This window comes from Camelus bactrianus, chromosome 3 (assembly GCF_048773025.1).
Source record: "Camelus bactrianus isolate YW-2024 breed Bactrian camel chromosome 3, ASM4877302v1, whole genome shotgun sequence".
Classification (NCBI taxonomy): Eukaryota; Metazoa; Chordata; class Mammalia; order Artiodactyla; family Camelidae; genus Camelus; species Camelus bactrianus.
In genome coordinates this window covers 95,569,895-95,586,816 of record NC_133541.1, presented here as the reverse complement: position 1 = coordinate 95,586,816, position 16,922 = coordinate 95,569,895, and the positions used below count along the sequence as shown (strand labels likewise).

The 16,922-nt window shown below is 34.3% G+C and overlaps 1 protein-coding gene across 1 annotated transcript in view; it reads right to left on the bottom strand.

Moving 5' to 3' along the window:
• The window catches only part of CATSPER3 (cation channel sperm associated 3), a 38,250-nt gene that overhangs the window by 15,300 nt on the left and 6,028 nt on the right, over nt 1-16,922 (bottom strand). Inside the window, exon 2 of the mRNA XM_010971641.3 lies at nt 15,910-16,063. Coding sequence (XP_010969943.2) covers nt 15,910-16,063 — 154 coding nt within the window. The remainder of the gene's footprint in view (nt 1-15,909; nt 16,064-16,922) is intronic.

Here is a 16,922-nt window from a genome sequence, read left to right as displayed (position 1 = left end):
TATTGTGCCAATTTACTTTGGTATATTAGTTATGTTCCTACTGGGTTTTTTTACATTCTCACAAACACTTCCTACTGTTGGACTTCTTAATTTTTGTCAGTCTGATGAATATGAAATGGTATCTTATTTTTCATTTTAATCGTTATTTTTCTAATTGTTAATGAAGTTGGGCATCTTTTTATATATTTAAAGTGTAAATTGCCTGTTTCTAATCTGTTGCCAAATTTCTGCTGGATTGTTTTGTCTTTTTCTTATTGATCTGGAAGACAGTATTTCACATACTTTGAATTCTAATCCTTTACCTGTTATATGTGTTTCAAATAGCTTCTCCTATACTGACTTATCTTTTCACCTTTTTAATGATCTTTTGATGAATAGAATTTTTAAGTTCTAATGGAATTAAATTAACCAAACTTTTTCTTCATGGCTTGTGTATTTCATATCTTATGAAAACTTTCCCTCCTGAGATCATATAAATCTTCTATATTTTCTTGTAAACATTTTAAAGTTTCACTTTTCAAGTTAGGTCTTTACTCTAGCTGTGTACACAAGAACGTAGAGGTCTAATCATGTTTTTATTCCATATGTACTATTTATGAAGAATCTGTCCTTCCAGCACTCATCCTCAGTGCCACCTACAGGCACCAGGTTTCCGTACTAGCCGGGTCTGTTTCTGAGCGCTCTCTACTTTTCCACTGGTCTCTGTCTACCTATGCATTGTCACCCTGTCTTAATTATTAGAGCCTTATAGAATGTCTTTTTATCTGGTAAGCCAAGCCTTCTCTCCCTTTAACTTTCAAAACCACCTTAATTTTTCTTTGTCTTTCACTCCTTTATCTAAATTTTAACATCAGCTTTTGGCGACCCATAAAAAATCCTGCCAAACCCTCGTACACTGTTGGTGGGAATGTAATGTTACAGCTACTATGGAGGACAGTATGGAGGTTCCTTAAAAAACTATAAATAGAGTTACTATATGATCCAGCAATCCCACCCCTGGGCATATATCCAGAGAAAAATATAATTCAAAAAAACAACATGCACCTCAATGCTCACAGCAGCACTATTTACAATAGCCAAGACGTGGAAACAACCTAAATGTCCATCAACAGATGACTGCATAAAGAAGTTGTGGTATATATAAAAAATGGAATACTGCTCAGCCATAAAAAAAAATAAAATAAAATAATACCATTTGCAGCAACATGGACGGACCTGGAGATCGTCATTCTAAGTGAAGTAATCCACAAAGAGAAAGAAAAATGCCATATGATACCACTTAAATGTGGAATCTGAAAAAAAAGACACAAATAAACTTATTTACAAAACCAAAACACTCACAGACATAGAAAACAAACTTATGGTTATTGGGGTAAAGGGGATGGGAAGGGATAAATTGGGAGTTCAAAATTTGTACCTTTGGGGGAGTGATGGAAATGTTAGGTATCTTGACTAACATTTCATAGTTGTTTCATAGGTGTTTACATCTATCAAAATTCATCAAATTGTACACCTGAAATATGTGTAGTTTACTGTATAGACATTATATCACAATAAAGTTGTTTAAAAAATTTTTTTTAAACAAAAAAAACAATTGTGATTATTATTCTTTCTCACTTACTCTCCCCCCGTTCTTTTTCCTTTTTTTGGAGTATATTAAGGCAAATCGTAGAAAATATAATTTCAACCCAAAATACTTCAGTACAAATCCTTATTTTAAAAGCATCTCCATGATGCTGTTATAGCCGTTAATTAATTATTTAAAATAAAAAAAATCCTGCTAGACTTCTTATTGAAATTACATTGGTTCTTTTGTTGTTTTTTGCTGTTTTTTTTTAAAGAAGTACAGTCGATTACAATGTGTCAATTTCTTGTGTCCAGCACAATGTCCCAGCCATGCATGTACATACATATATTCATTTTCCTTTAAGGTTACTATAAGATATTGAATGTAGTTTCCTGTGTTATACAGCAGAAACTTTCTAAACCTATTTTTATATATAGTGGCTAACATTTGGAAATCTCAGGCTCCCAAATTTATCCCTTCCCACCCCCTTTCCCCAGTAACCATAAGATTGTTTACTATGTCTGCAAGTCTGTTTCTATTTTGTAGATGAGTTGAGTTAGAGTTCCCTCCGGATATATACCCAGGAGTGGGACTCTTGGATCATATGGTAAATATAATTTTAGTTTTTGAGGACTCTCCATAGTGTCTTCCATGATGGCTGCACCAAACTACATTCCCACCAACACTGTAGGAGGGTTCCCTTTTCTCGGCACACCCTCCAGTGTTTACCGTTCATGGACTTTTGAATTATGGCCATTCTGACTGGTGTGAGGTGATACCTCATTGTAGTTTTGATTTGCATTTCTCTGATAATTAGTGATATTGAGCATTTTTTCCTGTGCCTATTGGCCACTTGTAAGTCTTCATTGGAGAATTGCTTGTTTAGGTCCTCTGCCCATTTTTGGATTGGGTTGTTTTTTTTGTTGTTGTTGTTATTAAGCTGTATGAGCTGTTTATATATTCTGGAAATTAAGCCTTTGTCTGTTGCATCATTTGCAAATATTTTCTCCCATTCTGTAGGTTGTCATTTTGTTTTGCTTATAGTTTCCTTGGCTGTGCAAAACCCTGTAAGTTTGCTTTTTTTTTTTTTTAATAAAAAGCTTATGTTTCTTTGGGGGAGGCAGCAATTGGGTTTATTTTTGTTTTTTTTAAATGGAGGTACTGGGAATTGAACCCAGAACCTCGTGAATGCGAAGCATGTGCTCTACCACTGGGCTACACCCACCCCCAGAATTGCATTGGTTTAATAAATTAATTGGGGGAAACTGTACCTTAAAGAACCTGAGCTTTTCTATCCATGATCGGATATATCATTCCATTTCTTTATGTCTTCTTTAATGACATTTACACATTATTTTCTCCTTAAAGATCACACAAATCTTTTTTTAGATTTGTCTCTAAGTACTTTTTGTATTTTATTAGAAGTGCCACTTTTTTGTTGCTGACATATTAAATATATTTTAATTTATTAATCATATATCCACCAAATTTGCTTGATTTTTATTAATTACTTGTTTACTAACTATATTAATTAGTAGTAACTTTTATTAATTATTTTTTTCAGATTCTTTTGGGATTTATATGCAGAAATCACATTCCTTGTAAATAAAATGACAGTGTTTTTAAACCTTCTAATACTTAATGCTTTTTATTTCTTTTTCTTCTGTTATACGTTGGCTAAGACTCTAATACAAATCTTGTCAATAATAACAGTGAGGGTGGGGGCAGAGCCAAGATGGCAGAGTAAAGACTCACAGCTCACCCTCTCCCACAAATATACCAAGAACTGTATCTACAAACCCACTGAATCACACAGAACACCTACTGAACTCTGGCAGAGTGACTCTCATTTTGAAATACAGGAGGATTCTCACAAAATCCAATAAACAACAAGTTCATGCTGCATAGCACAGGGAACCATATTCAATATCTTGCAGTAACCTATGGTGAAGAAGAATATGAGAACGAATGTATGTATGTTCCTATGTGACTGAAGCACTGTGCTGTACACCAGAAATTGACACACTGTAAACTGACTCTACTTCAATAAAAATATATTTAATGATGATGATAATAATAATAATAATAATAATAATAATAATAATAATAATAATAATAATAACTGGACTACACTTCTAAAGGGAATACTGTTAAAGTTTCACTACTGTATGTGAATTCTGATACAGGTTTTTCATAAGGTATCCTTTATTGGTTAAAAAAAATTCTATTACTAGTTTGCTAAACTTTTATCATGAAAGATATTCATAAACTTTTTTTCTGTATCTCTTGAAATAATCTTATCAGGGTTTTTTCTCCTTTAATATTTTAAGATGTTTAATATGTAGATTTTTCTAATACTTGCTTTCCTAGAAAAACCCAACTTGGCAATGCTAAATTATCTTTTTCATATATTTTTTAAAAAATTCAATTTCCTCATATTCTGTTTGTGATTTTTGTGTCCAAGTTCATGATTGGGTGTAATTTCCTTTTTCATACTGTCCTTGTCTAGTTTAGGCATAAAGGTTATACAGTTGTCCCTCAGTATCCCCAGGGAATTAGTTCTGGGACCCACAAAGGATACCAAAATCCAAGGATGCTCAAGTCCCCTATATAAAACAGCATAGTATTTGCATATAACCTATGCACAACCTTCTTGCAGACTTTAAATCATCTCTAGATTACTTATAGTAATCTAATACTAATATAATGTAAATGACATGTAAATAGTACAAAATACAATGTAAACCCTATGTAGACATTGCCAGGCAAGCAGCAAATTCAAATTTTGCTGTTTGAGACTTTCTGGATTTTCTTTTTCTTTAAATATTTTCAACCCCTGATTGGTTGAATTTGCAGATTTGGAACCATTGATCACAGAGGGGTCACAGTACTAGATTCACAAAGTGAACTGTCTGTGGGCAGGGCAGATATGCTCATTTATCTAATTGCTAGAAGTATTTATGTATTGGTATGATATATCTTCCATGAATTTAAAACCATCTAGTTCAGGTTAGTTTGTTTGCTTCGGGGGATGGAAAATTTTTACTACTAATTCAAAGCTTTATAGCCGTTAAAGGATATATAAGAAGACTTAAGTATTTTTCCAGGTTTTTGCTTTTTTATTGAGAGTCACTTTTGTCATTTTTTTCCTATAGAAATACCTTATTTCAGCTAAGTTTTCTAATTTATGAGCTAAAATAAAATTATTAGATTTCTGGTATCTACTATTTATGAAATTTCCCATTTTAATTCCTGACATGAATCAGGGTTTCTATTTATCTTAATTATCTTATCAAGAAAGTTATTTTATAATTATTTTCTAAGATCTAATTTTTGGCTTTGTTGATCCTTTCTATTGAATCTTTGTTTTCTATTTCATTAATTTTTGCTCTTTACTATTTCTTTTTTTCTCCTTTCCTTCCTTTTTCCTTCCACTTTTCCTTCCTTTTTCCCCCTTTTTGATTTTATTCTGTTCCTCTTTTCCAACAGGTCAGCTCATTAATTTTTTAAACTGAGATATAATTCATGCACCATAAAATTCATCACTTTAAAGTGTAGAATTCAGTGGGGAGGGGGTTCATTCTGAGTATTTATTATCTTTGTTTTTTGATTGAGGTAAGATAGGCATACCATGAAACTGATCATTTTAACCATTTTTAGGTATACAATTAATTCAGCGACATTAAGTACATTCATATTATTATGTAATCATCACCATTCTCCACTTCAAGAACTATTTCACCATTCCAAACAGAAACTCTGTACCTAATCATAATTCCCATTCTTCTCTCTAGTCAGCTCTTAGTAACTCTGTTTTACTTTCTGCCTGTATGAATTTGCCTATTCTAGGTACTTCATATAAGTGCAACCACACAATATTTGCCTTTTTGTGTGTCTGGTTTATTTCACTTAGCACGATATTTTTAAGGTTCACCGACATTGTAGCATGTACCACAATTTCATTCCCTTTTAGGGCTGAATAACATTCCATTTTAAGAATATACCACACCTTCTCCATCCATTCACTGGCTGATAAAGCCATGTGTTGCTTCCGCCTCTGGCTACGGAGAATAATGCTGCTATGAACACTGGTGTACAAGTATCTGTTGGAGTCACTGTTTTCAGTTCTTTGGGGTACACACTTGGTATTGGAACTGCTGGATCATATAGTAATAACTATGCTTAACTTTTTGAGGAACTGCCAAACTATTTTCTATAGTGGCTGCATGATTTCATATTCCCACCAGGAACATACAAGGATTCTAATTTCTTCACATCCTCATCCACACCTGTTATTTTCCATTTTACAGGTTTAAAAAAAAAAAAAACAACAGCTGTCCTAAGGGATGTGAAGTTGTATCTCATTGTGGTTTTGATTTACATTTCCCATTGGAATGACTAGTGATATAGAACATCTTTTCATGTACTGTTCATTTGTATATCTGCTTTGAAGAAATGTTTATTCAATTCCTTTGCCTGTTTTTGATTTGGATTCTTTTTGTTGGTAGTGGTGGTAGTGTCATTGTTGTTGTCGTTGTTGAGTTGTGGGAGTTCTTTATATATTTTAGATATTAATCCCTTATCAGATATATGATTTGCAAATATTTTGTCTTATTCTGTGTGTTACCTTTTCACTATTGATAGTATCCTTAGATTCACAAATGTTTTTAATTGAAGTCCAACTTATCTATTTTTTCTCGTTTCCTGCACTTTTGATGTCATATCTAAGAATCAACTGCCAAATCCAAGTTCAAAAAGATATACCCACTGTGTCATCTTCTAAGAGTTTCTTCTAGCTCATATCTTGGATGTTGATTCATTTTGAGTTAATGTTTGTATATGGTGTGAGGCAGGGGTCCACCTTTACTATTTTGCATGTGGATATCAAGTTGTCCCAGCACTACTTGATGAAAAGACTATTTTTCTCCCATTGAAAGGTCTTAGAAGCCTTGTCAAAAATCAACTGACCACAGATATTTGGCTTTATTTCTAGAATCTTAATTCTATTCCATAGGTCTATGTTTGTCCTTAATGCCAGTACCACAGTTTTCATTACTTTATCTTTGTAGTAAGTTTTTTTAAACATTTTTTATTGAGTTATAGTCATTTTACAATGTGTCAAATTTCAGTGTAGAACACAATTTTTCAGTTATATATGAACATACATATATTGTCACCTTTTTTTCACTTGTAGTAAGTTTAGAAGTCAGAAAGTGCAAGTCCTCCAATTTTGTTCTTCATTTTCAACATTGTCTTGGTCATTCACATTAATATGAATTTGAAGATCTGCTCTTCAATTTCTTTTTTTTTTAAAAGGCTGTTGAAATATTGATAGGGACTGCATTGAATTTGTAGATCATTTTGGAAGATCCTCTTAACAAGCCTAAACAAGTTTTCTAACCTATGAGTATGTGATGTCTATCTATTTCAGTCTATATTTTTCTTTCAGCAACATTTTATAATTTTCAGTATATACATCTCTCATCTCCATGGCTACATTTATTCCTAGGTATTTTATTATTTTGGATGTTACTGTAAATTTTGTAAATTTCATTTTCAGATTGCTCATTGTTAGTGTATAGAAATACAATTTTTGTTGTTAATCATGTATCTTTCATCATTTAATAGTTCTAATAGTTGTGTTTGTGTATGTGTATTCTTTAGGATTATACATATATATACATGTATGTGTATATATATATATATGATTAAGTCATCTGCAAATAAAAATAATTTCAGTTCTACCTTTTTGATTTGGATACTTTCTAGCTCTTTTTTCTTGCCTAATTGCTCTGAGCAGAGCTTCTAGTACAATGTTGAATAATGAGGAAAGCAAGCATTTGTCTTGTTCTGATCTTAGGGGAAAGATTTTCAGTCTTTCACCACCAAGTATGACGTTAGCTGAAGATTTCTTCATAATTATCTATCATCAAATTAAGACATCCCTTCCATTTCTAGTTTAGGTTTTTTTGTTTTTTAACCAGGAAAGGGTGTTGGATTTTGTCAAATGTTTCTTCAGCATCTACTGAGATAACCATGTCAATTGTTTCCTTCATTCTCTTGGTGTATTACATTGATTGATTTTCATATGTTGAACCACCTTGCATTCCTGGGATAAATCCCACTTGGTCATGGTGTACAGTTCTTTTAAGTGTGCTGCTGGATTCAGTTTGTTCGTATCGTGAGGATCACTGCATCTATATTCATAAGAGATGTTGGTCTGTAGTTTTCTTGTGATGTCTTTGTCTTGCTTTGGTGTCAGTGTAATGCCAACCTCACAGAATGAATTCAGAGGTATTCCTCCTCTTTCATTTTTTGGAAGAGTTTGAGAAGGACTGATGTTCATTCTTTTTAAAATGCAAGGGTAAAATTAACTAGTGAAGCCATCTGGTCCTGGGTATTTCTTTGTTGGTAGGTTTTTTATTAGCAATTCAATCTGTTTATTATAGGTCTGTTTTCAATATGTCTGTTTTCTATTTATTCTTGTGTCAGCTTGGTAGTTGGTATGTTTCTAGGAATTTGTCCATTTCTTCTAGGTTATCTAATTTGTTGGTGTACAATTGTTCATAGTATTCTCCTGTAACATTTTTTATTTCTATAAGGTCAATAGTAATGTCCCAACTTTCATTTCTTATTAGCAATATGAGTCTTCTTTTTCTTGGTCTGTCTAGCTAAACGGCTTACCAATTTTGTTGATCTTTTCAAAGAACTAAATTTTTATCTTATTGATTTTCCCCTATTATTTCTCCCTTCTCTATTTTGTTTCTCACTCTAATCTTTTTTATTTCCTTCCTTCTGTTAGTTTTGGGTTTAGTTTGCTCATCTATTTCCAGTTCCTTAAGATGTCAAGTTAGGTTATCAATTGAGAGCTTTCTTATTTCCTAATGCAGGCATTTACAGGTATAAATTTCCCTCTGAGCACTGCTTCTGCTGCAATTTGTAAGTTTTATTATATTGTGTTTTCATGTTCATTTGCTTCAAAGAATTTCTAATCTCCTTTGTGATTTCTTCTCTGACCTTTGGTTATTTAAGAATGTGTTGTTTAATTTCCATATATTTGAAAATTCTCCAGTTTTCCTCCTGTTACTGATGTTTAGTTTCATTCCACAGTTGTCAGTAAAGATATTTTGTATGACTTCAATTTTTTAAAATTTATTGAGAGTTCTTTTGTTGCCTGATATATTGTCTATGCTGGAGACAGATCAAAACAAACACAGTGCTTTAAGAATAAAGTCTGCTCTGCTGTTTCTGAACCAGGGACCACAGTCCCACACTGGAAACACAGGCTGATGTCTTATTGGCCATCACCATGCTGAGAAGGAGTGTGGGCCAAAGGCGAGTAAAAATGCAAAGTTTTCCCACATTTTTTAAGTTGCCTCTTTCTTGATTCAGTGTTCACTCAGTTGCTGCAAACCTTTGGCTATTTTCCAGAGTTCTGACAGTTTCTGTCCCTTATTTAGGTGTTTTTGTGGACAAACAGACCCTTGGAGCTACTTACTCTGCCAATTTCACTCACATCACTCCTGTCCTTCATTTTTGGAGGACAGTTTTTTCTAGATGTAGACTTTTTTTTATTGCTAGTCTTTTTCTTTCAGCACTTTGAATATGACATCCGCCCCCTGCCTTCTGTTCACTGTGGTTTCTGATGAGAAATCAGCTTACTTTTTTTTAAATTTAATTTTTAATAGACTTTATTTATTTATTTATTTTACAGCAGTTTCAGGTTCACAGCAGAATTGAGCAGAAAATACAGAGAGTTCAGACATAGCCCTCCCCACCCACACATATATACCCCCCTACCCTCAACATCCCTCATCAGTGTGGCATATTTGGTACAATCGATGAACCAACATGGACACATTATTATCAACCAAAGTCCATAGTTTACATTAGGATTCACTCTTGACATTGTACATTCTATGGATTTTGACAAATGCATAATGACATGTAGCCACCACTATAATATCATACAGAATTATTTCATTGCCGAGAAATCAGCTATTACTCTTGTTGAAGATCCTCGTATGTGATAAATCACTTCTTTACTGATGTTCTCAAACACTGCCTTTGTCTTTGTCTTTCAGCAATTCATTTATGATGTGTCTAGGTGGATCTCTGAGTTTATCCTACTAGGAGGTGATCTTGGAGATCTTGAATGTATAGATTAACGTTTTTCATCAAATTTAGGAGAGTTTTGGCCATTATTTCTTCACGTTCTTCCTAGCCTTTCTGTCCTGTCCTGTGACACCAATTACATGCATGTTTGTATGTTTGATGGTGTTCCATGGGTCTCTGCTCATTTTTATTCATTCATTTTATTTTCTGTTCCTCACAAAATTGACCTACCTTCCTGTTCTTTAATTCTTTCTTCCACCACTTCAAATCTGTTGCTGAATTTCTCTAGTGAACTTTTCTTTTCAATTATTGTACTTTTCAACTACAGAATTTCTATTTGGCTTTTTTTTTTTAACATTTTTTTCTTTATTCATATCCCCTATTTGGTGAGACACTGTTATATTTTCTTTTATATATGTTTTTATTATAGTTAATTTATAATGTGTCAATTTCTGATGTACAGCACAATGCTTCAGTCATATAAGAATACATATATATTCATTTTCATATTTTCTTTCACCATAAGTTACTACAAGATATTGAATATAGTTCCCTGTGCTATACAGTATAAACGTTTTGTTTATCTATTCTTTATATATTTGTTAGTATCTGCAAATCTCTAACTCCCAACTTATCCCTTCCCACTCCCATTCCCCCTAGTAAACCTAAGTTTGTTTTCTATGTCTGTGAGTCTGTTTCTGTTTTGTAAATAAGTTTGTCTTTTTTTTTTTTTTTAGATTCCACATGAGTGATATCATATGGTATTCTTTCTCTTTCTGGCTTACTTCATTTAGAATGACCATCTCCAGGTTCATCCATGTTGCTGCAAATGGCATTATTTTATTATTTTTTATGGCTGAATAGTTTCTCATTGTATAAATATACCACAGCTTCTTTATCCAGTCATCTGTCGATGGACATTTCAGTTGTTTCCATGCATATTTTCTTTTAGTTCTTTAGATAAATGTTTTTCTTTAGTTCTTTGAACATATTAATAACATCTCATTGAAAGTCTTTACCTAGTAAGTCCAATAGATGGTCTTCCTTGGGGAAAGTTTCTATTGGTTGCTTTTTTTGGGGGGAGGGGTAGAAAATTGGACATTTTAAGTTATATAATATTGGAAACTTTGGAATTCGGATACTTCCCTCTCCCTAGCATTGCCATTTTTTTTTTCCTGAACTAATTCTGTAAAGCATGTATTCTTTGTCGGGTGTCAGACCAAAGTCTTTGCTCAGCTTAATAGCTGATGGTTTGACAGAGTATTCCTAATGCCTGGAAGCAGTAAGTCTCCCAGCCTCTGCCAAGGGGGTCTGTGTGTTGGGGCATGTATTTAATGCTCCAACAGTTTACAACTCTGCCTTAACCTTCTTTTACTGCTTGCACAGAGTCTCAAGATTAGCCAGAGGTGAGAGATCAGGACCCTTCAGGACTTTCCTGGTAACTTCACTGGGATTCCTCAAGAGTGTTACTAATTTTTCAATTTCATGGTTGGACTTTTCATACATGTTATTTTCAAAGACCTCATAGCCACCCTGTAAGGTGTGTATTAATGACATCATTTTACAAATGTTGTAGCTGAACCACATAGAGTTTAAATAACTTGCTCAAATTCTCACAGCGAGTAAGAATGTAGTCAAGTTAGGTCTTGAACACAAATCTGTGCAAGTCTGTATCCTTTCCACAGCACAGAACTTCCCAAGGCTTGCCAACCAGGATCCCTAAGGAAGGCATGTTTAGTGGCCCATATGGCCTCTGGAGGGCAATCAAAGGATTCAGATCTCTTAACTCATCTCTTCCCCTGACCCCTACCGTCCTATACATAACACGATATTCTACAGACCATGGCCCAGTTCTGCAGGATGGTGGCGTGGAAGGCACTGTCATACCAACACATTCACACAAGTTGTGCGAAGTGGACCCTGAATGTTTCAGGCACTAACTAGGGTATTCTACCACCTCCCCCACCTCTGACACCACACTATGTCAATGCGAAACCTTTTCACCACCAAAAAGGAAATTTATTATTTACCATAAATGAAGATAAAGTACATTTTAAACATGTTTATTGTACAATAAAACACATATAGAACCACCTTAATGGATTGTTCCAAGGCCAACTTCCCTGTAACTACCACCTAAGTCGAGACGTAGAACTTTACCAGTTAGCCCAGAAGCCCCTCCATGTCCCCATCCCAATCACAACTCCCCCCTTTCCCCCCAAATAACCACTATCCTGATTTTATAGTAATCACTTCCTTGCGTTTCTCTGTAGATAGAAATCCATGTGTGCATTCCTAGAATGCTTTAGTTCTCTTATAAAAATTTTTAAAATTTGGTATGTCTTCAACTCTCCTATTCTTTTTTTTTTCTTTCCTTGTAATTTATTTGTTGAAGAACCCAGGCAGTTTGACTTGTAGAATTTTCCAGTCTGGATTTTGCTGACTGTACACTCATATTCCCCTGTCTTCTGTTTCCTAGAAATAGACAGCTAGATGAAAAGGCTTGATCAGATTCAGGTTTGATCTTTCTGGCAAGATTGTAGGTTCTGTTCTTTCATAGGAGGCACATAGGATCTAGTTGTCCCTCTTTTTATGAGGATAGCAGCCACTGATGCTCAGAATGCCTAGATCTATTACTTCACGGGTGCTGAAATATTGTGATATCCTCGTTTCATTGTTTCCTTTTCATTTATTAACTGGGACACGTCTATAAAGAGAGTTTACCCTTACCAACTATGTGGTTACTCAGTAACACAGGGGATTTAAGAAAGATCAGTAATGCTTGATTCTCTCCCTTCATTTGACAGTGTTTGAGATAAAAGGATTAGTTCCTTAACACCCTCTAAAAGTGATCTCTTAGCTTTTTTTAGTATCACTATAAATGTATGGATTATATGATGAGTTTCAAAGCATTGTAATTATTAGCCTTATTGAAGCTCAAAGTGCCCATCTTTGGCCAGTAAGAGCCTCTTCAAGTTGTGTCCTGAGTCCTTTTGACACAATCCCAGTAATCTTTGATAGCTTCCTTGCTATCTGTATGATGAGACAGTCCTGGCTCATCTGGTATATTTTCTATACTAGACTTATAATCAGCCATTCCTCTAAAACTTCCTAGTTATTTTAGTGAGAAATTGTAGTTCAACATCACATTATGGGCACTGAGGATGCATAATTATCAAGTTAATCAATGTTCTAGGTTTTTCAATGGATAAAGATAAATGTTAGTAGTTTATATAGTTAGTAGTTGATACTTCCATTTAAATGCAGAACTCCTGGGTTTTTACCTAACTTTGTATTACATCCATATCACCTTTCTTCCCTGAGTATCCTAGTTCTCAAGAACATAGAGGAAAACAGCATTAAACTGTCCCATAATTTCCCATCTGCTTTATCCTGTATTGCACACACCAGTCTCAGAATAATATTGCTAATAGTATCACCACTAAGTTGATTTCCAAAAAGTGGCTTAAAAATTTTTCGCACTCTCCCCATTCTTCCCCATTTTTTAGTTATACTGTATCTTCATTGTCCAAGGATATATTCATTAATGTGGTATAGTCTCTCCTTGTTGACCCATAATTGTCAGTTCAATAAATAATAATATTTTGTGTCCATTGTCAGTCCTAATGTTGATGCTTCTCTAGTCATTTTGGTTGGCTGAAACTTACTCTTTACTAGGTTCCTAAAGAGGGGCTCAGGGGAACAGTATTAGCCAAGTTTTTTTAACACTGAATACAGTTTGTGCCCTTTAAACTTAAGTCATTTTTGCTAAATCTAGAACTCATGGTTCACATTTCATTTCCTGAAGTACATTACACGTTACAAGTTACTCCATTTTCTTTAGCATAAAGCATTACCATAGCAAAGTCTGATAATAATTAATTTTCTTTTCCTTATAAGCTTCTGCCTAGATGCTTACAATTTCCTCCACTCTTTCTTCCTTTAAAGTCTAATAATTTTGCTAGAATATATTTTGGTGTTTGTTCTTGTAAGCCCATATTCTCAGTATGCAATGTGTGCTCTTTCAGTGTAGTTTCAGTTCTTTTATTTCAGGTAACTGTTCTTAGAGTATAGATTTTATTGTTTATTCTGTTCCTTTACTTTGTTTCTGTTTGTTTCAAATTCAGACTCCTAATATCCTTACATGGGATCAATTTTCCTTCATCTCCAATGTTCATCATTTTCTCTTAAATCCTTTTTATCTCTTCATTTCTTATTGATTTTTAAGAATTTCTCCCATTTTAATCCTGTATTTCTCTTAAGCTATTATCTGTTGCATTTAATTGCTCCTAGTCTAGTTTAGTCTTCATTTTTCAACAGTTTTATTTCTAATTCTTTCCTGAGTTTTGTCACCTCACTTCTGTTCTTTCCTATATCATTTTCTTAAACATTCACCTTGCTCTGCAATAATACAGTACCGTTTTTTATCTGTTTTTGTGCACATATCTTTGTGGTGGGCTTTCATTATCTACAGGGATATTATTTTCCACTTCACTCTTTTTTCTTTTTTTATTAAGTGTAGTCTATTTACAATGTCGTATTAGTTTCTGGTGTACAGCAAAGTGATTCCATTATATACATATATACGTGTGTGTGTGTGTGTGTATAGTCTTCTTCATATTCTTTTTCATTATAGGCCACTACAAGGTATTGAACTTAGTTTCCTATGCTATATAGTAAGACCTTGTTGTTTGTCTATTTTACATATAGTAGTTAGTATCTGAAAATTTCGTACTCCCAATTTATCCCTTCCCACCCCCTTTCTTCCCTGGTAACCAAAAGTTTGTTTTCTACGTCTGTGAGTCTGTTTCGGTTTCATAAATAAATTCGTATCATTTTTGTAGATTCCACATATAATTGATAACATATGGTATTTGTCTTTCTGTTTCTGGCTTACTTCACTTAGTATGATAATCTCTAGGTACATCCATCTGGCTGCAAATGGCATTACCTCTTTTTTTAATGGCTGAGTAGTATTCCATTGTATATACACACAACTTCTTTATCCAGTCATCTGTTGATGGACATTTAGGTTGCTTCCATGTCTTGCCTATTGTAAATAATGCTGCTATGAACACCGGGTTTTCAAATTGGAGTTTTCTCTGGATATCTGCCAAGTAGTGGGATTGCTAGATCATATGGTGAATCTATTTTTAGTGTTTTAAGGAATCTCCATACTGTTTACCATAGTGGCTGCACCAATTTACATTCCCACTAACAGTGTAGGAGGGTTCCCTTTTCTCCACACCCTCTCTGGCGTTTATCATTTGTGGACTTTTGAATGATGGCCATTGTGACTGGTGTGAGATGATACCTCATTGCAGTTTTGACTTGCATTTTGCTGATAATTAGCGATACTGAGCATCTTTTCATGTGTTTATCGACCAGTTGTTTGTCTTCCCTGGAGAAATGTCTGGGTCTTCTGCCTTTTTTGATTGGGTACTCTCTTTATTCTGATAATAATGTTGTATGGGATTTTACCTCAATCTTTTTCTATTGCATTTTTTAATATGAATTTAGTTTTCTCGAACTTTTACGAGAAAGTGTGAGTCTAACTTTTTCAAATATTCCCTCTTGATTTAAAATGCTGCAGCTTGATTTCTGAGGTTTCCTGGTTCTAGTCCCCTCCTCCAGTTTTATCTGAACTTCTCTGGGTTCCTAATCTGCTCAATTTTCATTCCACTCCCAATATTTCTCCTAAGTGTGGAGTGCCGTCCTTGAAAGAAGCCCTAGATTGTTAGTTTTGAAAGTTCACAGGGTCTGTACTGTTCGAGCCCCTACAGAAATCTCCAGCAACCTCTTGCCCTACCACACTCCTGGATTAGGCAGCACGCTTCCTGATCTCAACTGCTGTTCTCACATCAGCCCACCATTATTTCCAGTGAATCCTTACTCCCCTGCTTCATCTCCCACAGATGCTAATATTATGCAGTGAGGCTCTTGGTAAGGGTAACTTGTTAACTAGTCTCAATGTACATGCTGAGCATGGGTTTTTGGTTTTGCTGTCTAGTTGCTCTGTCTTTTCCTAAGAGGGAATCCAAGGATATCAAAAAACCAAGTCACTGTTGCTACTGCTGCTGCTGTCTTCCCAGATTTTTGAGTACTTTTTAAAGTCCTTGGAATTTTCCTACAGAAAAATTTTTTAACAAAATGTTTTAAAAATCTTTTAACATTCTCAAAAATAAAACAGGTGAAATAGAAGAAATGGACCCAGTTTATCTGCTTACCTCAAAAAATCTGAACAAGGGGAGTCTTGACTTTGGATAAGTCCACAAGATCATAACTATGGCATTACTTATGATGGTGCTAATCATAATTATCATAAAGACACGACTCGCTAAGAACTTCTTCACAAATGCCTGAAATTGAGACTCCTTTCTCCTGTCAAAAAGATGAATAAGAGTTATGATTATCATACCACAGGGACAGATCCCCAAACAATGCATATTTTTTGTAGGGACTAGGGTTTGCTTCCCCCCTTCTATGGATGTAAACTTATATATACTTTAAAATTGCAGTGAAATACTAACTGAATGAAATATGAATGATGATTACACAGTGTGTCTGTCCCCACTCGGTTACTCAGTTCCTTCTCTCTAGACCTTCGAAAAAGAATGGTTACTTCTTCTCAAGTGAAACAAAACATTACCTGTATTCACTCATTCAACAAGTTTATACTGAGTGACTACTACCTGACAGGCAACATAGTGGGCACTGGGTATATAATGTCAATCGAGTAGGGAAAACTGCTAACCAATCACCTGTACAAGCGCTTCTAAATCAATGATAAAAAACTGACCACCCTAAGAAAAAATGGGCAGTCAACTCATGAAAGAGTTGCAAATTAGAGTAAAACTATTAATTGTGCTTATAAAATTAGTAGAGACTTAAATATGATCATATTTCATGCCGGCAAGAGTGTGAGGGAGTAGTCCCATAAACTGCAGGGGAGATGCAAACTGACCAGCTTTTCTGAAAAGCCTTAGTTCTGTTCGTTACCCTCTGACCCAAGGAATCTATTCCAAGAGAATACAACATGAAATGCAAACAGTGACTTTAGCCAAACATGTTTATCCCAGCATTATTTACAGCAAAGAGAACTTGGAAACAATTTAGAAGACTAAAGAACATAAAAAAGTTAAGTAAATTATGGCATATCCATCTCATGTAATATTATACAGACACTACAACATGTCTATGCATTTTTCATGATTTAGAAAAATGTTTATGACCCCTGGAA